Source organism: Accipiter gentilis, chromosome 30 (assembly GCF_929443795.1).
Source record: "Accipiter gentilis chromosome 30, bAccGen1.1, whole genome shotgun sequence".
In the NCBI taxonomy this organism is placed as follows: Eukaryota; Metazoa; Chordata; class Aves; order Accipitriformes; family Accipitridae; genus Astur; species Astur gentilis.
Window position 1 is genome coordinate 3,726,467 of NC_064909.1, and position 25,372 is coordinate 3,751,838.

A 25,372-nucleotide genomic window follows, 5' to 3' on the forward strand; every position below is an offset into this window, starting at 1 on the left:
ACCTACTAGCTCTTTGAAGTGGAAAGAGTAAGTGTAAAATGTATGTAGAGTATTTACAGTGTGTTACCTTAATAATACCCTGTCTCGTTGGTTGGATTAATATTTAATTATTTCTACAAACTATAATAGTTACATCAAGAGAGATGGAGCAGCTCTATTGCTGAATGACTGGGGCATTCACTCAACACAGATCCAGACTCAAGTCCCTGCCCCAGTGTTGCAGTTCCAAACAATGATACCAAGAGACCTGCCTTGGATGCAGCAGTTCAAAGAAGAGTTTTTCACATCCTAGGTATGTGCCTCCAAACCCAAACCACTGGCTGGTTTGGGACTCTCCTCCTCCTTCTCTAATTTCTCAGGAAAGTTGATGAAGTCTTGGTTTTATTTCAGTGTAGAAGAGTATTATGGTTTTGGTTTTTTTAATCTTAAAAGGATATAACAAAACCTACTATTTATGCAGCTTTGATACAAATATTGAGAAACAAAAAAGGCCCATAAAGTGCTACGGGGTGGCATCTGTTTGGTTTTCTGTACCTGCCTCCGAATCTAAACTTTTGGGACAAACCACTGATAATTTATGTGCAGTCTATATATTTTGAGGTTACCTCCATACAATTTCTTGCCATTTCTGACTAAAGAAACAGGACCTGTGAATATTTTGTAAACAAGCTATCCTAAGAAAATACATTGCCAATTTGGATCAGTAAGTTCTGTTTCAAGTCAGAAACTGAAAAAGGCCACTGACGAGGCAGTGGTTGTTCAGCTATCACCACCCAGGGAGAATATGCTCCTAATTACATGCTGGAAAACTAACCACATGGCTCCTCTCAGCTTCCTCCTCCCATACACCCAACAGCTGCAGTCAGCCCTGAGTTACAGTCGGCAAAGGTGACAGAGTACATTAGAAACAAGATAAAGTGATGGGATAATGCTGTAAAATACAGCTGTGTGCTGTCTAGTGGGTAACTGATGGTAATGTAGCTGGGCCATGGTTTTTTTAAGTTACAATGGCATAGTAAATAGGTTAAAAGTGCATGTAGTCCACTAACTTTAAAGCGCAGTGAGTAGCAGAAGTACTGGCTGAACCAACATGAGGTTACTAGGAAAAAGTAGGTAACATCAGAGATGCTGAGACAGTGCTCTGTAGCTGGGGATGCAACAGTCTCAAATTCACAGCAGCAGCACAAGCGAGAACTCATGTCTAGAGAGCCACAGTTTAGGGTATGACACTTATTAACATGTAATTTTTTTGCCGACTTCTTTGGAAATTTCTGTCCTTCAAATCTTACAAACTCAGCAGGATAGCAATGCAAATTAAAGGACACCTTGAGACGGCATGTGGCTAAGGAGAGGAAAGTTGAGACAACAGGGCATTTAGGGTAAATGACACTGAGACCAAGTAGGGCAAAGTTAGAAGCAAAGCCATGATGGTGGACATATGAGGAAATTTCAAAATAACTGAAAGCAAGTTTAGAAAGTTGAGCGCTATTAATGAGAATTCTCCACAGGTATCAGCAATGTTCAGCTCCTTCTGCTACTTGAATCATCCATTAGGTATCTTTGGCCTGTATCTATGTATGGTATAATGCCAAAAATTACTGAGCATCTCCCCTTGATCAAAGAAAATGCATTCAGTCCACATTAACTATTTCTTTCTGAATCACAGAAAACAATGGCCCTCATTCTCTGATCTTTTAATTCTATTTACTGTACTGGGATTATGCCAACATAAACCACAGGACCTGTCAAGTTTTACCCATTGAGGGAAAATCTCACGTACTTGTTTCCCTGCTCAAGCTACAAGGAGGGGGTGGGGAGCAAACTTTACAGGGTTATGCAGCACACTGAGGTGACTATCCTCCTGCTTGACAACCCACGTACAGCTGGGGAGTGACTCTATCACCCAGTCACATTCCCACCACATGGGCCGATGGAGGAGGGAAGGTGTGCCGTAGTGTGCAAGCTGGGATGCAGCCGTAATGGGAACCAAGAGGTGTCCCGTGAGGTGTCATGGGGCATGAGGGCCGCACCAGCGGGCTTTCCTCATCATATGACCCAGTGTGATGCTATCCTTCGGAGAACTGAGAAAACAGAGAAATAGTGCAATGGAGTAGAAAAAACAAGCTTCACGTATTTACTGGAGATCCTCAATAATGCGATACTGCAAGTTATACCGGTCAATGTGGGTTCAGATGTGATGTGGTAAAATAAAATAAGGCACTGGCACAGAATCTACAAGGAAAGAAGTGACGTCTTTCTTGGAGCTTGTTCTGTTCCATAGCATCTCCACTTATTATTTTGCTTTTATGATATGCTGCTGAATTGTTGCTGGAACATGCTGACATGCTTAGTAAAAAGAGTTAGGGAATTATGTTTTGCTCAGTGTATCTGGAAGTTTAGTATCTTCTGGAGTTTTGGAAGACATATTAATTGTATCTTTATGCCACAGTGAAAGATAAATTCATATCCCCATTTTGTTGTCAGTGCAGAATATTCTGTGATAATGTAATATTATTATGTCTGAACCTGATGTTGCGATGGCTTAAAATAACCTTCAGGGCAGTTTGGTTGTATGAAATGAAACTGGGACAATTCCTAAAAGTTGAAGAGGGACTGTGGATCTATTAGTTTTGGCAGCAATAAAGTAGTTGGGATAAGGAAGATCCTTTTAAAACCTGAATCCCCATTTTTCCTAGTTTGACAAAAAAACAAAAGAAAAAAAAAATTTAAAAATTTAGATTTTCACTACTAGCAGAATTTGAAAAATAAGAAAGAATAGCTGTGTATGCTTTCAGCAGATGAGTCGGAATTACATTTCCATATATGCTGCCTACAAATGGAGATACAAAATCAATTTTCTTTTCTGGAGTTTCTTCCTCTTCCTTCAGTGTAGCAAGTGAAACTTTATTATCATTGTGTAGGTATTTCAAAGGAGTGTTCTTTTACCTGACTGTCTGGGCACCTAGCATCATCTGATGCCTAATCATTGCCCTGCCTTGTCCTAATTGCTTTTGTTTTGCTCATACTCATTTTCTCCTCATCAAGAGATAAAGAACTGGGTTTTGAAATTATTTAAGGTGACGAGATTTTGCTGACTTATATGGACTGATGGAAAAATTCAAGTTCAAGCTCACAGAGATAAGTTTCTACATCAATATCTATATTTAGGTAAATAAGTGGCCTCTTTTTTTCTAGAACGTCTGCACTCTGTTATTTTGTCAACACACATGTATTTGCCTGCTGTCCCAGTTCACAAATTTTCACCACCTACATTTTAAAGCACTTTTCTGTCCATCCAAGCAAGGCAAGCATCTGTTGACAAAAAAATGTAAACTAACATGTCTTTAGAGAGCTCATCTTAAATAAAAACGTTCCAGTAATCACCAAAAAAAGTACTCAGAGCAGGTCCAGCTGCAATAAAACATAAACCACATTGGTTAGGAGTTTCTTCTGACAACTGTGCTAGAGGGTTATAAAGAGCACAACTTGTCATTCCAGTTCCGACAATTTTTTTTTTTTAATAAACCGTGAGTCTTCACAGGCGCAGTTTCAGCAGAAGAAGAGGTAACACACAGGTTACATGCAGCCTACTAAGTCTCAATTTTCTTGCCTTTTGTGCCTAATTGATGGCTGCCAACACGTAACCTCTTTTTAAGGCAAAGCTACCAAGTCTCAATTTTCTTGCCTTTTGTGCCTAATTGATGGCTGCCAACACGTAACCTCTTTTTAAGGCAAAGCTACCACGTTCCTGCTGGAACACTCTACAAGGAAGTGGGGCGCTATGAGAGGCGCCGAGTATCCCCACATCCACGATGAAGTCCTCGGAGCTGCTCCCCGAGTTATAGAAACAGCCGGCGGAGCAGCCCAACCCCTCAGGACTGGCCGCTGCGGGCGTCGTGACAGGAAAGGCTTCCTCACCCGGCGCTCCATGGATGCCTGAAGGGGCTGACCCAGAGGAAGCCCCGCGGCTCCGAGGACCGGCCTGGGCAGCAAGCAGGCCAGGGAAGACCAGCCCAGGGTGCAGGGCCTGGGCAGCTCCCGCCTGCGAGGGCCACAGGCCGGCAGGGGAGCGACCGGCCCAGCCCGCCCAGCGCCCGGGCAGTTATCAGGAGACCCGCGGGCGACGAGGGAGGGTTGGTGAGTGACGCTCTGCGCGTGCGCCCCGGAGCCCGCCAGCACCTTGGACGCCTGCGCGGTGGCTGGAGCGCGGAGCGGCAGAGCCGCGGCGGTGAGGGGGCGCATGCGCCCTGGCGGCTTCTGAGGCGGGGAGGAGGTGCAGGGGGGAGGGGTGGCGGCTTCCCCCCATTTAGTGGTGCGGGAGCGGGCGCGGCGCTTTCGGCTGCCAGCGCGGGAGAGGCCGGGTGGCCGCAGGGGACTGCCGGAGGGGGGTAGGGGGAGCCACTGTAGCTGCCGCTACCGGTCCCTGCTCCTCCTCCTCCTCCGTGAAGCGCCCTCTACCCCGCCCTCTCCCCGCCCGGACCGAGTCTGGTGGCCACAAAATGGCGGATGGGGAGCTGAACGTGGATAGCCTGATCACCCGGCTGCTGGAAGGTGAGCGCGGCGCCGGGCACCCCCGCCTGCCCGCCGCCCCACGCGCGTACCGCGGAGGGCGAGAGGGCGCCGTCACCTCCCCGCGGGAGCCGGAGCTGCCGGCGAGGTGGGGGGAAGCGGGCGGGGCGGGCTCGTCCCGCGCTGCGGCCGGAGGAGCGGGGGCAGCGCCTCCTCCAGCGCCGCCGGGCCCGGGGTGGCGGCCGGGAGGGGACTTGGTGTGCGTCGCCGGTGCCCCGAGCTCGGTCCTGCGGCGCTCCTCGGAGGGAGGAGGGGCGCATTTAAGCGTCCTGTCGGCGCTGGTGTGCGCGGGGGTCCGTCCTCCCTGTTTAGGTGAGGTGGCTGCCTTCCTATTTAAAATGGGGGGGGGGGGGGGGGAAGCCTCGCTTTCCGTCTTCCCTTTTCCACCCCGCTGCAGCTGCCTGGCTGAGGGGCGAGCTGGGGAAGCCTCGCTAACAGCTACGGGCGGCTTTATCCCTTCCTCTGCTTGGGTTAGGCGCAGTCTTCCGCGTTTAAACTAGTGTGTACAGGCTGCGTCAGGTGTGGAGTTGTATGTAATGAGTGTCAGTGGAAGCAGAGGGATTTAGTGCGCTGACATTCCTCTGCCGGCCTACGGGGCAGTCTCCAAAAGTGGCTGTCATGCATGGCTAATAAAAGCGATGAAGGGTTTTGTGTGTATTAAATATAAATAGTGAGTCTTTCCTTTGGAGTAAGGAGGAAACTGACTTACTTCCCTGCTTTTGGAGAAGCTGAGGAATTACTGCTAGCATTTTCTTTTCATGTAAGTTATGTTTTGAATGTTTAGTCTTCTTAGGCCTCTTCTATTAGTCTTTTATTCCACACTCAACAAATACCCGGTATGTAGGAGATGAGAATACATGCATGGGTATGTGCTGTTCACTTATTTGGTTGCTGTACTCCTGGGTAGTTGGATCACTATGCAGAAGGCATATAGAAAGGAATTTATGGAGTATGTACGGTTCTGGAATTGAAACAAGTTTTGTAAGTCTGAAAGTTTTGTTCAACTGAGTTGCTGCAAAGCAGAGGTTTTAGGGTTTTGAGGATTATTGTAGTAGTTGCTATCTGTTCTTTTTAGATGTGAAACTTTTGTGAACAGTAAAATCAATATTTTAAAATACATAAAGGCTTTGGGCAATTTTGCTTATGTTTGTGATTTAAGGTATGCAGTGTACTATAGTATGAAGAAACCTGCAGGTATTGTCAGTCGAAGTTTATCTTTGATCGCTAATACAGATAAAACTCCCTTTTTCTGGGTGTTGAAACACAGATTAGCAGGTAAGTTTTTAAGACAAACCAAAGAGTAACCTAGTAAACATTGATTTTGTAGTGCAGTTTTTCAGGACATCAAAATGTATGTGTGGTGGTGGTTTTTTGAGACAAACTTTAAAAAAACTATTTGAAAGGTACTGTTTGCTCATCAGTGTAGTTACTTAAATAGAGATTGCTTGAAGAGGAGGGGATTCTGCAGTGTTTTGGTATGCAACCTGTTGGATTGTTCTGCTCCCTGTTACCTTAAATATTATCCTGCTTATCCCTTTTTTAACTAGGACTTTTAAAACATGTGTTCAATACCATTTACATACACCATAAATACTTGTGTTGGAACTTTCTAGCTTTTTGGGTTATGATTGGGTGCCTCGTGTCCGAGCAACCTAATCTGTGCATTGTGTTCCATAGTACTTCAGTCTTTAGGGATATGGATATGCAACTTCTGAATTGAGCTTTCCTTATAATTTTTCATCTGTTTTTCTCTCTGAGCAGAGATGAGGAAGATTCTTAAGGTAAATGTGGTGTTTTTTCTCTGCTTGTCACTTACTAACAGTAGTAGGAGTGCCTTGTACAACATCTTGTATCTGAAGTGGAATAGATTCTTGCAGGTTTTATTTGGGGAAGAAAAACCTGTTGAAAGAATGCATTGTGTATGAATTATTTTTGCTTCCATTTAACATCTTTTATTTGTTGTACTGCTAGCGTATAATGTTTTAAGCTGTGGTTCAAATAGTAGTGTTTCACAATGAAGCTTTGTTTTTTGTACAATTGACAGCTCACGTGCTGGAGCTCATGCTGTTGCTTAGCTGACCTGTTCTGGTAAAGTGAGTATGAATCCCTCCCCATGCTGCTTGCACAGAAAAAATGGTATTGACTCTTACCTCTGGAACAATTAATTAGTTTAAAGCAAGCTTTTTGGCTCCATTACACTTCAACTTTGACTTAAAGTGTAAGGAAATATGGCTTTTGAGCTGTAAAAATGCACATTGAAATAATAAAAAGACACTTTTAGGAAATGTCATGCAGTACGTATTTAGTCCTTTTGGTTACTTTAAGTGAAACAGATAGCTTTAAGTTTGAATGGCAGTCTACAATTGTGTCTCAGCGGCTGCTGCACGTAAATTTTAAAGGGTAGCAAATACATACCAAAAGCCACAGCAACAGGAAACTTCTCTGCTGTCACTGGGTTGCTAGTTGGTGACACCTGTTTCCAGGCTGTGGTATTAGCTGTCATGAGTTCTTGCTCTTACTTGAATTAGGTTACTCTAACTGTTTTTACCCTTGTTGCTCAAGACTATGTATCTTTTGAGTTATATGACAGATTAACTTGCCTTTTGATTAGAATTACCTGCTTAGATTGTCTTGCCCTCCATGTGTTGTTTTGTTTTTCCTTTTTTTCCAAGACATCAATATGAAGTGGCTTGTAGCCAGGCTGTTTGAGACAATTCATCAAGAACATCTTCCCAACCCTCAACACGTGTGCATGCGTGCTTATCTTGAATGTGTACTTATTTTTAGAGATCTTTTAAGTCCTGAAAGCCAGACTGATTAACTCTTGAGTTAAATTGGGGATAGTTTTCAGAAAGACTCAGCTGAACCGTAGTGTAATGTATGGTGATAGTCTTCTAGGACATTAGCTTTTAATTTCCATGTTCTTTTGCATATACCAAGTTCTTATCCTCTTTATTCATTGGTTAAGTGCTGAATTTAGGAATGGTAAGAGCTTGTTTTGAATTTACTTTCTCTTGCAACGTGTCTAGTACTTAGTTACTAGTTAGTGATACTTTAAAAATAACTTGTGTTTGGGGGAAAGTAAAACTAAAGTGTGTACTGCATGCATAAACTCTGAATGTAGCAGTGCTTTCTCTTATTTCTTCTACCTCCAGACTTAAATTCCGATTCCTGTTTCTTTACTAGAAGAGGGAGGGAGATGCTAGTGCTCTTAGATGTGTGCCTGACTGATCTTGGAGATACTTTGAGCTTTATTGTAAGATTTCTTTTGACAAAGAAATCACTCATAAGTGAATCTGCAAAGATTTACACGTCACATAAACACACATCCATAGCTTCATTAAAACACTTTTGGACTGAGATGTGACCACAAAGGTGAGTAGGCCAAATTAGTCTTAAGACTGTTTCCTTCTTGTGCTGGTATTCAGAATTCTAGTCATGGGTTAGGCTTAGTTGCACTATGGTACACAAAAAGATGATAGCCTCATTTTTTGCATCAGTGTGCAGACTTTTATTGTGTTGGGGTTTTTTTTCTTCCTACCTTCCCAGCTATGCCATCTGGTGGATAGTTTTTCCCAGTCCATTCTAGCTACGGACAGTACAGCAGTATGCACACACACAAGACTGCCATGAGTATGGCAGATGTCAAATATGGAATTGCAGAATAGTTTGGGTTGGAAGGGACTTTTAAAGGTCATCTAGTCCAACCCCCCGGCAATGAGCAGGGACATCTTCAAATAGATCAGGCTGCTCAGAGCCCTGTTCAACCTGATCTTAAATGTTTCCAGGGATGGGGCACCTACCACCTCTGGGCAATCTGGTGTTTCACCACCCTCATTGTAAAAAATTTCTTCCCTGTATCTAGTTTAAATCTACCCTCTTCTAGGTTAAAACCATTACCCTTTGTCCTATTGCAACAGGGCGTACTAAAAAGTCTGTCCCCATCTTTCTTGTAAGACCCCTTTAAGTATTGGAAGGCTGCAATAATGTCTCCCTGGAGCCTTCTCTTCTCCAGGATGAAAAGAGGAGTTTTTCTTCTTTCAACACAGTTTTTCTTCTTGGTCTCTGCAGCTGAAATTGCTACTTACTTGTGTTGTGTTTTGCCCCATCTAGGCACACCATGTATCCCTCTGTGGGAAGTGCCCTGAACTTTGCAAAAATGCTGAGCTAAATGGATACATCAGGCTTACATTTAAGCCAGGCTCTAAGCTAATTTAAATGTTGGTGATGTGTGGAAAAGTTCCCTCTATATCAAAGAAAGGATGTTGGAATAGGTGTGACCTTACTTGTAAAGAGTGCTGTGGATGGTGTTAAGACTGCCATATTTCTGTCTGGGTGTTGGACTTCCTGTTTCTGTGGTGTATGTCTCAGAATTTCTGCATATAAGGCAGCCCAGCTGGACTGGACTTTCTGCACTTTCAAATATATAGATATCTGCCTTAGTAAACACTAAGGAGTTTACCATACGGAAGAAAAGACGTAGTTGGGGAAACCTAGACATACAGTAGCTTTAAATACAAGCTGGATTTCTGTGAAGGTTTATATAGCTGTACAAACAAATTAACCTTGTCTAGTCAAGACCCCTTGCTTGCCTAAATCTAGCTAACCTATTTAAAATAAACAATTTAAATTAATTTGATGGAACTGAATGTGGATCTGCTCTAAAACAAAACTATTTTTGGTTTTGGGAAGTCTAGGAGGACTACTAGTTCTGATAGTACTGATCCACCAAGAAAGCTGGGAAATACTTATCCAAGAAGAGAGTTGTCAAACTTCCAGTAGATGTGGAGAATGGTTATTGCTTTAATGTTCAGCTCAGAGTGTGATTTTTATGATTGCCTTAATAAAAGCTGGTTGCATAGTGTTCTTACCATGTCATGTGATTATCTTCTAGGAAAGCTGCAGCCTTCATTTCCTTCTGATTTCACAGATCTTGCGGGTTGTGATAAAGATAGAAATTTGAGTATTATTCAGTTTTTCAAATGGAAGTTGGATTTTAAATGCTTATGAAAGAATTGATATTTTCCTTATTAGTTTTAAATGCTATAGAGCTACCGGCCTAATGTATTATGGTCAATAATGTATTTATTGTTTGGTTAGTGTCTTAACTAACTAACATATCTAGCCAGCCTGATGGTGTGGTACGATACAGTGGTAGTGCTTGCGGTTCCACAGGCTCTGTAACTGATAACTGAAAAAAGAGAAGGAGTAGTAGAGAAGAAAAATAGACCTTGGTGATCTGTTGAAGAACAATATAAACAAACAGTGAAGGTGAACCTTGAATAAACAAGGGTTATTACCTGGTTTGGTGTGAAATCACTGGATAATCTGCTATTAGAAAAATAAACAAGGAGAATGTAATAAGGAGTTTCTTGCAAAGGATGTATTTTTTAAATAGTCCTTAGATAGAGGAAGAAAATAGGCAGTTTTCCTATGTTTCTAGGAGGGTAGGTATTGTATTAAACAGGGAGAAGGGATGTAAAGAAGAACTATGTTTGTGTCTGGGTTTGTACAGCAGTGTAGATATCAGCCAGTTCATCTTTAGCTTTGTAAGTGCATGACAAATGGGATAATTGGCTTGAAAAATTGCACCGAAGGCCAAGAGCCCAGCATCAGGCAATGTGTGCTGGCGTTCCTTTATTCTGTCTGGCTATTTTGTCACTTGAAGGCTACGTGTTTCAATAATTGTTTAATTTAGATATTCTGCAGCACAGTTTTTACTTGAGTCATTCAGTGTCTTGCTCCCAGTACAGCTAAATTGCATTATAAAAGGAGAAAAACATATGTTTTATTTAATGTAAAACATTTATTTAATGTTTTATTAATGTATATAAGAGGATTTTTAATACTTGATAGTTGCAATTAAATGCTCACTAGTGACCACCAAATGTAGGTATGTAACTTTTTTAAAAAAAAAAAATAATTCCACCACAATATGTGGTTTAGCACTGTGAAGTCAAGCATACTATATTTGGCTATTACTCAGTAGGGTCAGATGCTGTGCTTTGTGAAGGGTGTGTGTGTATAACGGAATCTACACTTAACTACAACCTGAGGTGCCTCTAGTGTGGTATGTATCTGGTCCATAATTTGTACATAGAAATGAACCTGTTTACTGTCTTCTCTTACTGTTGTGTGATTTGTCTTAGTACATAGGCTAGGTCTTCTTAGTTTCACAGCACCATCTTCTGTGTGTTTTGTGGTTTCTTAACACCGGGCTTGATACAAAGCTTTTTTGTGTATATCCCATGTAACCATATTAGTTAAATACGTGAGAAATTGAAGCGGTGCAAAAGTCATGTTAAACTCCTTTTGTATTACAACTTAACTTCTTTCTTTGGTACTTCTCAGGAGTTATGAAGTAACTTTGTAATCTGCCTCTGCCTTCCTTGAATTTTAGGCATTTCATTAGCACTGCTTTAGAGGAAAAGAAAGTCAAACTTTGAGAAAGAAGCTGAAATTCATTGTTTCGTGAGACTTTTATGCTAGGTTAGCCTTCCAAGTGGACTAGAACAGGAATTGCTACCACTTTAATACATAATACAGCATAGTGAGAGGCTTCTACCTTATGCTTTGCTAGTTGCATGAGTTTTAGGTTCAAGTGTAACAAACATTAGGGTTACACATTTTACTTAAAGAATGGAGTAACTAATGTGATCTTGTCCTTCAACCTTGAATTCAGCAATTCTTGGAACTGTGCATGGTACAGAACGACTGAGACTGTCAGTTTATGGAACCTCTGTGTAATGAAGCAGGTGGTCCATGAAAAGTAAATATGGGTGAAGGTTGATGTAGGGACACTTGGTGTTTTCATGGCCTTATTTGGGTATGCCCTGAAGCAACTTTACATATTAGTTTCTAATGAAAATCCTTCTCCAAGAGTATTAATTCTGCGGGATAGTATATAGTTTAGGAATGTAAATTCAAGTTTGGGTAGAAGAACATGACTTCATTGTTTGGTTGTTTTCCTGGTTAGAAATTAAAGGCTTGAGCAGTCTCTTACTCTGCTGTGAATTCGTGTTTGAAGTTAAATAAGTCCTGCTAAAATGAGCTTACAAGCAACCGCTGTGTTCTTTAGCAAAATACGTAATAACAAGGGCATCCAGTGAAGGGAAATTTATTAAGATTTTAAGATAACTTGGATATAAAAGCACAGTGCTTCAGGAACAAACTCCCTAGAAGGCTGATTCTTCTATTTTTAGGGGGAAGTTTGGTTCATGTACCCTAGAAAAGGTACAGGGCTTTGCTGCGTACGCCATGGAGGGGAGCTGTATATTCAGCAGTATGTGTCTTATTGAATGGAGCAAAGCTGTGTCAGGGCTTTATTTATTGTTGTTGTCCACCAGTGTAACACATGAATGAAAACCATTCTAAGCTTAGTTCTGTTACAGTAATTCTGAAAGTTTGGAAACCTGTATTGCTGGCTTAACTCTCAATGTTTTGCTGCAAGATAGGGAGTGGCTGCTTCTGGATGACAGCTGAACAACTTAAATAACAGAAAATATTTTGAGGAAGTAGAAGTTTTGCTTTCCAAAAAGAAAGACACTTCTAAAATCCAGTGTCAGATTCCTGACTTAAAACCATGAAAATATAGAACTTGGATTTTAAAAATGCTGAGAGCAGATAACTTCAGAACATGTTTTCAGAATCAGTATAAGGACTGTTTGTTTTTTTTCCCAAGTCATCGGTAATGCCACCTTTGGCTTCCAAATCCATTCTGCTCCTACTATTGAGAGGTTGTTCAGGATTCATCAAATACTCCAAAGTACTTTGAAGTACAAGAAATAAAAAGTTAAATGTTGTAGTTGTTAATCACCAATAACCAAACATTCCACAGAATGTGAGCAGGGAGTGTAAGCTTGTGGGAATTGCTTGTGTGCAATTTGTAAAATTGCATGCTTGCAGTCTTGTGTTGTAGTTTGTGGATATTTTTATATATATATATATATACTCTGGCAAAATAGATCTTTAAAGCCATAATTTCAGAAATAAGCTTGGCTGGAGCTGCTGTGAATAGAAGCAGAACCAGCTGCTTATTCCTTCACTAGTCCTAGCCCAAGTTCACAGTGAGTGTATTCTCCACCTTGGTGAACTATCTAGATTACATTTTTGTTTTGTCATGTCTTTGTATTAGAAAGAAAAGATTAGTTCGCTGATGTAGTTTATTGTGTGGCCACATAAATGCATATGCCTGCAAAAAAAGCAGGGTGTAGGGAAAGGAGGAGGCTGCTTCTTAGCAATAAAGCTGTCCCAATTTTTTGAGAGACTTAGAAGTCTATCTGGGTTTTAATGTTATGCTAAAACTGTGTGTGTTTTGTCCAGTAAACAGGACATGTATGGTATTGGAGAACGCAGTTATAAATGCTTAAGACAGCTGTGCATACCACAGCTGACTTGGTAATTGAAGAAACTTCTGTAAGTGATGCCACAAAACGAGCAGCATAGTTAGAGTGAGAGGCACACCCGAAACAGTGTGACAGAATAGGTTAAATGTGTTTTCTACATTTCATGAAAAAATACGGCAAAAAGTGGTGATTGTAGAACTTCGAACAGCCAGTTCTTGATGCACTTTCCTTAGTGTTATTTATTTTCTTCCTCTCCAGTATTGCCTTATATAATCTGCTACTGTCTGGCATGAATTTGGAGGGATTAAAAAAAATATTACTATTTTTGCTGAAGTTTTTCATTCCTGCCATGTCTCATGTCTTGGATTACTAATTGCTGTTACTACACTTGCTAAGGTTGCTTATCAAAGGTGGTGTAGATGCAGAGGCCATTTTAATATTGATTAGAGCAGCTTTTGGATTACTATAGGATCTATTGTGCTAAAATAATAGCCTGACAGTACAATGCATGTACTTGCTTTTAATTCTCTTTATTCCCTGCTATGTCACTGTGCTTTAAGCTCCTTGCAGCAAAAGCTTGTTCTGGCATAGTGCTATGCATGTGGGATTGTGTATTACAACAGGAATTGCTATCCCTACAGAAGACTTTTATGTAAAACAAAGCTTGTTTACAGCATCTGCGTCTTAGATTAAAGAGAATTCATTTACGTCTAATGTTGAGATGCTGTTTCTGCTCTGGGTAAATGACAACCATTAAAAATGATGGGTTTTCCCAATGCTGTTAAAGGCTTTTTGTGAGCTACAGATTTTACAATGCATGCAGCTATGACTTGCATGTTTTAAGAATGGTTAGTTATAGTAATTCATAAATGAGTTTGAAAAACATCACTTACACTCTTAATCTCATTCCCATAACCTCTTTTTAAATCATTCTTGAGGATTTGGCTTTTGAAAAACTAAATGTGGTGAGAGAGGCTCATGTTTACAATCCATACGGTGCTTAGCTGAGTCAAGGAAACTTGAACAAAATTCTAGTTGTAGTGTAAGGTGGTGAAAGATGTGCTTTGTCTTGCTTGTGTACTTGTACATAGCACAGCTGTGGCACAGTTGTTATGGGTGATGACCTGGCGAACCTTTCAGTGCCTTTGTGAATAAACTAAAGTGTTGAGGCTTCCAGGGTCACAGTAGCTTTTCATTTTTTCAATATGTAGTACCCTTATTGATGATCAGGGCGTTGTGGGAGAAAACTTCTTCTCTTAACTATATTATTGATGATTATTCCTCATGAAACCCCAGGCTTTGTACTTCTTCAAATGAAACTGAGCTTACACATTTGCTACGCAGAGCTGCTGTTTGGATGGAGGGTGGAGAGTGCCTTTGCAAAGGTGCGGTGGCCCCGATTTGTACCCTTCCCAAGGGCTGGAAGTAACTGCAGTCGTTAGGTGTGTGTTGTCCCTCTTCTGAGAGTGACATACTTGCCATAATTGTAGAAACTTATTTTATCTGGAGAATCCAAAGTGTGGTAATAAATTACTGTCCTATTGGTTTGTCTGTTAAGGGCTTGCAACATTTTAGTCTCTACTGTAATAAGTAAAGAACCAACATCAAGACACTGGATGCACTGACTATGGCAGGCAGTTAATTTTGAAGTCAGGAGCTGCATGTTCATTGTGTATTCTAGTGCCAAAATTCAGCAGTGCTTAAAGCCTCAACCCTATAAAGCAATTGTTCCAAGTTTAAACCTCCATTTGAGTTTCAAAGGGAGCTAAAGGCTGGTGTTCTAAGAAATATTGATTGGATTGAAGTTATTTTAAGTATTATAAGTGCCCTTCTTGAACTGCTGTCTCAATTTTGGACTCTGTGCTTGGTCTGGCACTACTTATGGTAACATTAATGTTGTGTATGCTGGGTTTGAGTTCTGAAACTAGAGTGGGTGTAAAAAGTGTGCAGTTATTTCACATAGACTAAAACCAAGAAGTGACATGACTTAATTCTGGTATTGCAAAACATTATGAAAGTAGCTAAATACAGAGGAGAATTTAATTGCTTATCAAAACAGGTTAAAAGAATGCACAGTTTGTAGAGGGGAAAATGAGACTGAAAAGCTAGTTGTGCTGCGTGCTCCTTTGGCATGACTTTGATGTTGTAAGCCATAGGTTTAAAATATAACAGTTGTTTCAATAAAATGATAGCCATTGTGATACTAAGACTGTTCTTTCAGGTGGGAGCTTTCTTATGTATAGCGACAGTTTACTGTGCCTATCAAAATGAGTTTCTGGTCTCTGAAAGGCATTGTTATAAGCTACCAGAAAGCAAGTGTTTGAAAAGGTGAAGATTATTGGAGCGTTTTGGTACCTCACAAATTGGATAGTAAGTCCTGTGCAAAGCTGTCAAGCCTGAGATTTTTATTTTTTGCTAATAATCCCCATGGAGCTGAAGATGTATCTGTAAGTGCATCACTTAGTACATTTGAGATATGATGAAGTAGAAGCCTGTAGGCATTTATTGTTTTCTAGTCACCTTGATAGTGCCTAATATCTGCCTTTGTATTCTTTTAATATGTAAGCCAACATCTTAATGCATGAAGAATAACAAAAAAGGTGTTACTAAAAAGCTGTTTGCTTTCTCAAGTACAGTTGAAATCTTAATTAGCAAAAGGAGTGTGACTTGCTGTATGGTAAATATCACCTGGTACTGATTCAGAATTTAACTGGAAGAAGTCCTGTATGCCATAGCCTTGTTCTTGTGGGATTCTAATGAGTGAAGTATTTCCAGTGTATCCTTGCTGCAGATAGACTAGCCCTCCTGCTATTTTGGCACTCAAACTGGCTGTCCCAGGATCTAGTTTCACACCTCTTACCTGCTTCAGAAAACCATTCTTCATTTCTGCCTTGTCACATGTTCCTGTGGCTGCTTCCTAACTTCAGTTTAACAAGTGTGTCTGGTGTTTATTAAAAATAAAAAAAAAATTCATAACACAGTGTTGGAATGGTCAGATGTGCAGTTACACTGGGAGAAGTGTGCAGTGATAACCAGAGCAGAGCTTTTTGAGCTTAATGCTTTGGACTGTAGTACTAGGTGACCTAGGACAAACTGTTTCTCCTCATATCCTTTTTTACCTGTTGTACAATGTAGGTAATGATACTGATCTCCTCTGTAAAGTATGTTTTCTAGGAGCTAAGTGGAAATAAAAGGAAAAGGGAGGTTATTTTAATTTTTTTAAAACAAAAAAAAAGGTGCAAGCTTACTTTTCTGTTTTGGAGGGGGGAAGCAGGCAAGCCAGGAACTCATTTTATGTGTGAAGAACTAGTTTTTGCTATTCTGTTCACAAACCTATCTTATTAGACTTCCTGAAGTTGCAGCTAACATTTTTATAAAGTAATGTCTTATGTGTGAGTTTGAAAGCATCTGGATTTGAACTGCAAAAGTTTTGTACCACCTTCTCTTGTAGGTACTACTGTGGTTTAATGCTGAATGTTGCTTCCTTCTAAAGCAGGTGGCAGAACAGGATGTTCACCTGCTCTAGACCCTGATACATCCTGGCTTATTAGTTTGAACTCTGAAGTTTGGTTTATGCTGAGGTGCAGGACTGAACTGGATCAGCCAAAGTGCAGACACATTTGTTCTATTTTGCTGCTTCATTAAAGACACATTAAAGCCTCTGACAGAGGAATCATATAGACATTTGTGGAAAGAAGCAGCTGCAGATAAATTTGCCAGAGGATGTTGGTTGGAGTGCAATGACATGTGAATGTTTTTGAAAACTTAGTGCTAAATATAGGTCTGAGTACCTGGCTTAGTGGTTTAGAAATTCATTTTCATTCTAATTAGAATGTCTTTGGACATAAAGGTTCCAATAACTCAAGAACCATTATGTATGAATGAAGGTTTCATCAAACTTTCATAGTTTTTAGTGTGATGTACCTAATACGGCAATTTCAGCTGCCAAACGTGTAAACATGCTTGTAGTTTTTTCTTTGTATTTAGCTAGCACTGTTGAACTCAACAGTCTTAAAGAAGTTTATTTTGTGCTAATGTGAAAGTGTTTTCAGGATTTTGATTCTCAGGATTTTTTTGCCTGTTGTGAATACTCTAGCATAATGGGATTGTTAATTTAACAGCAGTAATTTTTTGAAGTTGCTATTTATCCAACTGTGGATGAAAGCAAGGCTTAAATTGTTCTCTTCTGAGAGTCTGATTTAAGAGGATTGCATACAGACTTTTAAACACAGGTTACCACAGTACCGAAGATTAACTTTGGAATTCGTTGGAATATATAATTCCAACACATTTGGTAAGTATATTGGAATGTGCTGCTGGTTTTTTGTCAAATGTAGATTTCAAATACAGCTCACTTGCACTTACCTATTGCTGTGTATCTGTGTGATAGTTACCTTCAATTGTTAAACATCTCATTTCAGTACGAGGATGTCGTCCTGGAAAGATTGTTCAGATGACCGAAGCAGAAGTTCGGGGCTTGTGCATAAAATCACGTGAAATATTTCTTAGCCAGCCTATTCTCCTGGAACTAGAGGCACCTTTGAAAATTTGTGGTATGTAGACTTAATATGTATGTGTTTCATGTAGGTGTTTTAATCTAGTTGTATGCTAGGTGGGTTGGAAGGGTACTGAGATGGGCAAGTGACCTTGACTTGGGTGATATGGATTAGAGGTTTTTGCAATCTTAGATGTAATTTTCAATTTAGATTGGATTAAGTCGAGAAAAGGCAGCTAACAGTTGGTAGATTGCTGATGCTGCCGGTACTATGTAGGAGCAAGTTCCATTGGCAATAAGAGCTGCTTGTGCCCTTATCTAGTGCAAGTTTTGCAACCTGTCCCTTGTATTTAACTAGGGACTGCTTGTACAGAGCTGCTACTCTTTCGATCACTACTTCAAAAAGCAGTTAGCTGCTTTAAAAAAAGCAAATGTTTAATGTTGTAGTTGGTCTCTTCAAAGCATAAGCAAAACAAAGATCTTTATATGTTGTGAAATGAACACTTCAAAAGTAGTGTTGAAGAAGGCATTGTTAGTCTTTCAATTGAAAAAATAACTGGATGCAGGCTGTTAAATTAGGCTTAGTTACCATGTAATAGATTCCTTGAGCTTTACAGCAAGCTTTAAAAACGTCATTATTACTGTCAAATATGGGTAAAACTAAAACGTGTGTTCTTTACCTCTCTAAGCCTTTATAAGATGCTAGACTTCTTAAAAAGTATGCTGTTGTTAATAGGTATGCAAGCTTGTAAAAAAACTATTACAAAAGTATTGTATATACTGGCTTGTAATCATCCTTCAAGTTATTACAGCGGACACAGTCTTAGAAAGCATAAAATTTCTTGAATTGGGCTTCTTGAAGTGTCATAGTATTAAAATGGAAGCAGTCTTTGAATTTGTTATTACTAACATGCTCAAAGATAGATTAGCTTCTTCTTAGCCTTACTCCTGACAGACCTAATGTAGCAATGTTTCTTACATTAAGAAAGGATATTACCAGTTTAAAAAAAAAAAACAAAAAAAAAAAAACAAAAAAAACCTAAGAAAACCAAAAAACAACCAAACCACTAATGGTAAAGTCATTCTTAAATGACTAATTGCTTCGTAGGGTGGGAAGGAAAAACCAGACCAGCTTGCCTAATTACAAAGTTGAAGGTAAAATCCAGCTTTACCACGTTGTGTTTATGCTACACTGAAAAGACTACAGTAGTCTCATCTTATTCCTAGATAAAGAAAAAATGAAAACTCAAGTATTCAGATTGTACATAAGTCAATGTCTACAGTAAAGTATAATTATTTTCCTTCAATGTTGGTTTCTCATTTGCTTAGAGACAGTTGAAAGGACTGTTAGGTGCACAATAATAGGGTAGCAAATGCACAGTTAAATAAGGCATTTGTTATTTTTAATTTGGATTCCAAACACAGTGATAGCACCAGGAAGTGTCAGATGCATCTAAATTTAATATTAGAGCAATTGTCAAAGATGCATTTAGATAAAAGTGAATGAAAGATGATCGCTTTCAGCAAAAGAAAAATATGCAGCTCTACTGCTTTGAACTACTATTTTAGTGTGTTCAGGCAATGCCTGAGGAACCATTATAGGATTGTCTTGTCTTGTAATCAAGTCGGTTCAAAATAAGCTTTTACATGTTGAATGGTTGTGTTTTAATGAAAGACGAAAGATATTCTTATGTAAACGTCCAATTTAAAATAGATGTCGTTTTTACTGTAAGGCTTTGTATCTGGGAGACTTCGATTCAACTTGTGGAATTGTAAACACTTTGATCCCTTTACAAAATTGTTTCTATAAAATGTTCCTTTAAGTGTTTTGGTCCCTCTGGCTCGTGTGTAACTGAAAGTAGTTCTAGACAATGAATGCTATTATATTCTTTCTGTAGTATGTTTACTTGGTAGCTAATTCTGGTGGTGGCAAAGCCTGGGGAGCGTATTGATAATGTTGCTCTGGAGTACTAGACTCAGCATAGCAATGACTTGTTGAGGAGTCTTCTATGTTTTCTTCCAGTTGTGACCTGGAGATCTGTAAATATCAAGTAGAATAGGAATTGTTCTTGTTGCAACATATGTGAAAATTATTTTAGCTGGTGAAAGTTCAGATTGTGTCTGGAATTGGGTAGTGGATAATGTTCCCCATTATTAGAAGAAAACTGGGAAGCGATTCCTCTTCTTGAGTGAGAAATAGTTGCAGAAGAATGCTACCTAAAAGAGGAAGTGTTGCATTTCTCGTGGAAAGAGTAGAGAGGAATACAGCCATGTACTCTTCTTATCAGTGTATGCTTTAAGAATTGGATGGGATAGCATACAGGTTTGGGAACCTTTTTAAGATTATGGAAAAAGTTGTAGAGAGTTGTGGGTTGGGTTTTTTTGCTTTAGGGCCATAGTAGCTAGTACTCTACTGGAGAACAGCTGTGCTTGGCAAAGTTGGGGTTTTGCCACTGAACAAGCAGCAAAAGTGAAAATGCATTTATGGAATGCTTAGTGTAAGGGACCAGCATACAGCTTGTACTGAAGGCTTCTTGCATAGCTTTTTTGCATTCATTTACTTCAGTAAAGAATTCTACAGTCAGCTGGAATACATTGCCTGTATTCTACAAGTTACTGTAGAGTAGCTTTGGTATCTTCTTTGACCTTATGGGCTACTCAGAGTTAGCTTTGGCTAGTCTGATATGATACACTGTGGTGTTGCAATTGCCACACAGAGCTGTTTCATGGAAAGCCCATTTAATTTTAAAGCTGGCAGTGTGATGAGTAATATGATGGTTATTTTTCCTAAGATATACCTGCCGGATTGAGTATCTTGTACGGATTATCAGTCTTTGAGTCTCTGTACTGGTTTTGTATGAATAATTGCACCACAGGAGGAGTTACCCTAAATGCTGGGGGATGGGAGTCTTAATACAGCAGTGTTGTGGGAGGACAAGCAATTGGCCTTTGAAGTTAAGTGCTCTCTGCCCGCATAATGCTCAGTTTCTTTCCAGTCTATCTAGATTCTTTACTGATCCGTTTTTGCAGTAAATAATGTGACTTAACTTCTTCTTAATACATTGGCTTTCTGGCCATGTAACTGTTCAATGAGAGGTTGTCTCTCTGACCTTGTTTTCATTTGGACAAATTCAGCATGGTTAGACAGCTTATGCTTAATTGCAAAGACTTCTGTAGCTTTTGGTTTTCACATTGGTTTCATAACTGACACAACAGTTCTGCAAATACTGTGGGTTATTTACATTTAGTGAGTACTTCAGTTTGTAAAATTAATATAGTTCTCACCTTTCTGATACCTATTGCCAGTCTATTTTTAAAGGAAATATTAATGCTTTTTTTTAAGATCAATTAATAAAAAGTGATTAGCTGCCTTAAGTTCTTGATTTGTGTACTCTTTATGTTGTTGCGCTAATCTTTGGTAAACATTTTCTTATATAGGTGATATTCATGGTCAGTATACAGACTTGCTTCGATTATTTGAATATGGAGGATTCCCACCGGAAGCTAATTATCTTTTCCTTGGCGATTATGTAGACAGAGGCAAACAGTCTCTGGAAACAATTTGCCTATTACTGGCATATAAAATCAAGTACCCGGAAAACTTCTTTCTCTTAAGAGGAAATCACGAGTGTGCTAGCATCAATCGGATCTATGGATTCTATGATGAATGTAAGCAAAACATATTTCTTTTGAAAGACTGTGACAGACTGATACTGTGTTTTGGAGACACTTCTAGGTAGTGACTCTTGTACTGCAAGGATTTCAATATTCTGTGAACCTGCTGTGCAACTTTCTAAAAGTACATTTCAAACCAAGGCTAAACTCACTCTAGAGAATTATTATTTGCTCTTCTGCTGTCCTTGAAATGCTGTTGCAGGAGATTGAAACCTAAGTACACTGACAGAAATAAAGCCCTGTGAAGGCAGTTTGCTAACATTTTTGGTCACGTTGTGGTATGTATTGCAGGTTGGCTTTAAGAAAACAAAAGCCTTCTCTTCCTAATGTCACACACACTGTTCTTGCAGGCAAGCGGAGATTCAACATTAAGCTGTGGAAGACCTTCACAGACTGTTTTAACTGTCTGCCTATTGCAGCCATTGTGGATGAGAAGATCTTCTGTTGTCATGGAGGTAAGCTGATGACTGCTTTTAGAGGCTGTGTCTAAACTGATCTTTGGGTTAATGTTCTACCAAATGGGAGTGTGGATGTGCATACCTGATACTTAGCTGGAGACGTTTAACCTTATATTGTCTGTAAAAGTCGCTGTTATGCTTTGTGCTTTCCTGTACACCTGGCAGCAGACAGATATCATTCTTACCTGCAAGTGCGTCTATAAGTGTGTTCATGTCAGTATGTTCCTCTCTGAAGGGTACTGTGCTAGAATTCTTGCCTAATTTGCCACATGACTTGTTGCTGTTGCCATCTATCAGTGCAGCCTTAGCTGACATTGGCATCCTTAGCAGTGAAGTGAAAGAATAGCTTTCACAAGTAACCCCAGCTCTATAGTCTTGGCCTCTTCAGCTGGTTTCATTGTAGTCAGTGGAAGGGACCTCTAAGATCACATAGTCAAGCCTGCTGCTTCAAGTAAGACATTTGTTACCATTAAAGCAGGTCAGCGATGGCTTGCTCTCACTCCATAAAACCTTTGCTATTGGAAAAATCTACATTCTGTGGGCACCTATCCCAGTGCTGCACTGTTCTTGTAGTGAAAAAAGTTTGGTGTTGATCTGATGGAAGCTTGTGACTCGTCTGAATATTGGAATTTACTTGGACACTCTTCTTTGTAGAAGGGGACTCCCCATGTTTTTACAGGCAACGATGCTTACAGGTTTTCAGGACCTTGCAGAGTCAAACAATTGACAATAATTTCAAATTACTTGTAATAGTCATCTTGCCTTTTTGCAGCTGTCTTTGCAACTACCTCCATTGATAAGCAACTTGATGCCTTGCACTGAGTGATCCAGAGATGGTCTGATAGGTGTCACATCAGGATTGTCAGTGAGATAATTAGAGATAGTGGAAGTGAGAGCACTCCAGAAACCTCTGGTTTGACTGAACAGCTCCACTTGGAATTAGAGATAGCATGCACCCAAAATTCCTGAGCAGACTCTTCCAGACTTTGTGAGGTTGTATTGATAGCTGCCATCCTGCCTTTATTAATTACAGGTATCTCTGCAAGAGCTCTGTCTGTATAGAATGTGCTGTAAAAATGATCCTGGCTCTTCTTGCATCTTATATTGAAAGCTTCTGCCTTCAGTGCCTGCTAGTATAAGCTACCAGTGTCTTATGCATAATATACTCTGAGGTATTGTCATGTCTCTGAATACAGAATTAATACAGTGATAGACAGTTGAGTCTGCCAGTCTCTAGGTACCATTGACATGTTAAAGAAAGTACTTGTTTTCTCACAGGTCATCTTTTCATCTGGTTCTCAATCAGTGTGGTGGTGTGTCTTTTTTTCTTTTTTTTAAGAACTGAGCTAGGTCTCAGAATTTTAAGAATGTGAGATACAAAATCACTTCTGCACTGAGGTAGCCAATTATCAGTGGCTGAAATCATGTAATAAATTTGTTTCCAAAAAAGTTGGCAAAGGAATTACTCTTACTATCATTATACTTTTTTGAATTTTGTTTTATTTGGGAAACAGTAGAGAATGAATGGTGACAAAATACTGTGGTGTTTCAGGCAAACGATTAAGCTTAGGTGGGTGGTAGAAGGTAATCAAGGAAGCTTAGCAGGAAGAATGCTATGTTCTATGACAAAACTGTAGGTTTGTGTGTGTATGCACTTAAGACTTGAATTATGAACAAGAAGTCTAGAAAGCTATTTTTCAAGGAAAAAAAAAACCCTAAAGCTTTATTATAAATGTACTGGGGGGATTAACCTCTTGTTTAATCAAGTAGGAAAACTTTTATTTTGTGCATAGCATACTTTAAGGATCCTATTATGAACAGCAATATTTACATCTATTGAATGCTATTGGTCCCTTAAACTTCTACAGGCTTCATCTGTAACTGAAATTACTATGACTCACAACTGATTTGCGGCTGTGAAATAAAGTGAAAAGATTACTAAATGTGCTGTGTGTTTCTAATAAAGTGGACATTCAGCACATAAATAAGTTTTGCCCTTTTTCCGCTCTTCTCCAATCCTATCCAAACTGCATTCCAGATCCCATGAAGTCATGGACTGTCAACGCCTTTTCATGATGTTACTACTTTAATAAACACTGAGGCCACAACACAAACCATCCAACTCTGCTGGAGGTTGAAGCTAGGCTGTAGATACAAGGTAGGTGCCTTTTTTACTATATTGCGCATTTTTGCATAGTTTATTTTAAAAATATTGTCCTCTGGGATATATAATAAAACTTTGCAAAACCGCATAACATAGTAAAACAAAAGGCACCTAACTTAACCCAGTAGGCTATTTACAGTAGCTTAAAATCTTGAGTCAGCTTTTTTACCTAGACTTCTCTGGGCATCTGCTGTTTTGAATTCTCCATCTCACAATATAAATCAAACCTCTCTTGCCATCCCTGTCTCCCAATAAATGCTCATGCTGCTGAAAGGATCTTCCATTGTATCCTTCCCGTCACTTCCCCCTCTCTTCCCTGTCTTTCCACATTGCTCATAGAAATTGTATTTTGGCCTTTCCTTAAGGCTGTCCTCTCGACTTACTTCTGACTTTGCTCTTTATCTTGCTTCATTAAAGCTTATTCCATAACTATTTCCAACTTCTCCCTTTTGCTCTGCTTTGTATTCTATATGGTATTGTCCTCTTATCTGACACCACTCTAGTTCTAATCTTCAGAGACCTTATGTGATTACTTTCAAGTTTCTATAAATTCAGTCCATGTTGACATGTCATGTTGGTGGAATACATTGGTCTTGTCACATTGGATTTAAGCTCTGAGATGGGAGTTTAGTAGACTACTGGATTTACGTAATATTTTCAAGCTCTGGAATTCTGTTTTTCTTGACATTAATGACAATGAAATATATGTCGAAGGCAAAATCTAGCTGATAATCTTACATAGTATCCAAAGAGACTTGAAGAGCTTCCTGGATTACACTATGAAAATAAGTAACCATCAATTCCACCTGATCAGGGAGTGGTTCAAATCTAGAGCCTGGATTTAATGAGTCTACCAGGACTAATGACAAGTCATTTTCTGTTTTCCCTTAGGGAAGGGGGTGCTTTTATGCCTCAAGAAGATAGTATACTGAAAGATACTTTTTCTGTGCTTAGCTGTCATTATGTGACAAGGTAACTTAATTCAATTGTGTACTTTTCAGTTTTCTTTCAGTACACAGTAGGTTGCTGCAATCATTGTAGTGGTGACAGCTTGGCAGTAAGCTTTAGTAGCCTGGGTTTGCATTCTTATTTCCTTCATTAATGCTGATCATGTACAACTTGTAGATCTGAATTTGAGACATTAGCTATTTCTTTTTGTGCAGGGGGAGTTAGGAGGATACTTGGGAAAAGACAACCTCTTGTGTGGTACGAAGAAGGCTACAAACGTGCAGGCAGTTTTGTGGGGGTTTGCTATTTACAGTGGTGTAAAATAGCATAAAAATTAACAGTTACAGGGTTGAGACATGCAAACCATGTAATGACATTTTTTCTTCTAAAGAACTTCATGTTTTGGGTGCAACCTGAAACACTGAGAGCTGTAATCTCACAGAAGGTCACAAACTGGTGGTGCTTTTTTCACTGATATTGTCGATTACTATCTCGGGGTGTGGTGCTGAGTGGAATCATGAGTAGAATCCACATGCCTTTGTGCTAATGTATTCTGCATGCAAATACATCAGATCTGGGGAAGGGGAGTGGTAGGTTGGTCAGGGTTTAAAAGCTGATTATCTCCTTGAATTTTTATTAGTATCCCTGTATTGTTCTGTAAGTAGATTTAACTAAAACTCCTTTGATACGCTATTTTATGTAAGATTTCTGCCATCCT

The 25,372-nt window shown here is 39.6% G+C and overlaps 1 protein-coding gene across 2 annotated transcripts in view; it reads left to right on the forward strand.

The window, feature by feature from the left end:
* Positions 1-4,251: 4,251 nt before the first annotated feature.
* Positions 4,252-25,372, forward strand: part of PPP1CB (protein phosphatase 1 catalytic subunit beta) — a 30,124-nt gene continuing 9,003 nt past the window's right edge. Inside the window, exons 1-4 of one of the 2 annotated variants that reach the window (XM_049833745.1) lie at positions 4,252-4,551; positions 17,336-17,467; positions 20,848-21,078; positions 21,435-21,539. In XM_049833745.1, the coding sequence (XP_049689702.1) occupies positions 4,500-4,551; positions 17,336-17,467; positions 20,848-21,078; positions 21,435-21,539 (520 nt within the window). In that variant the 5' untranslated portion in view covers positions 4,252-4,499. Of the gene's footprint in view, positions 4,552-10,373; positions 17,209-17,335; positions 17,468-20,847; positions 21,079-21,434; positions 21,540-25,372 lie in introns of those variants that run through there. The other variant, XM_049833746.1, reaches the window with a different exon arrangement.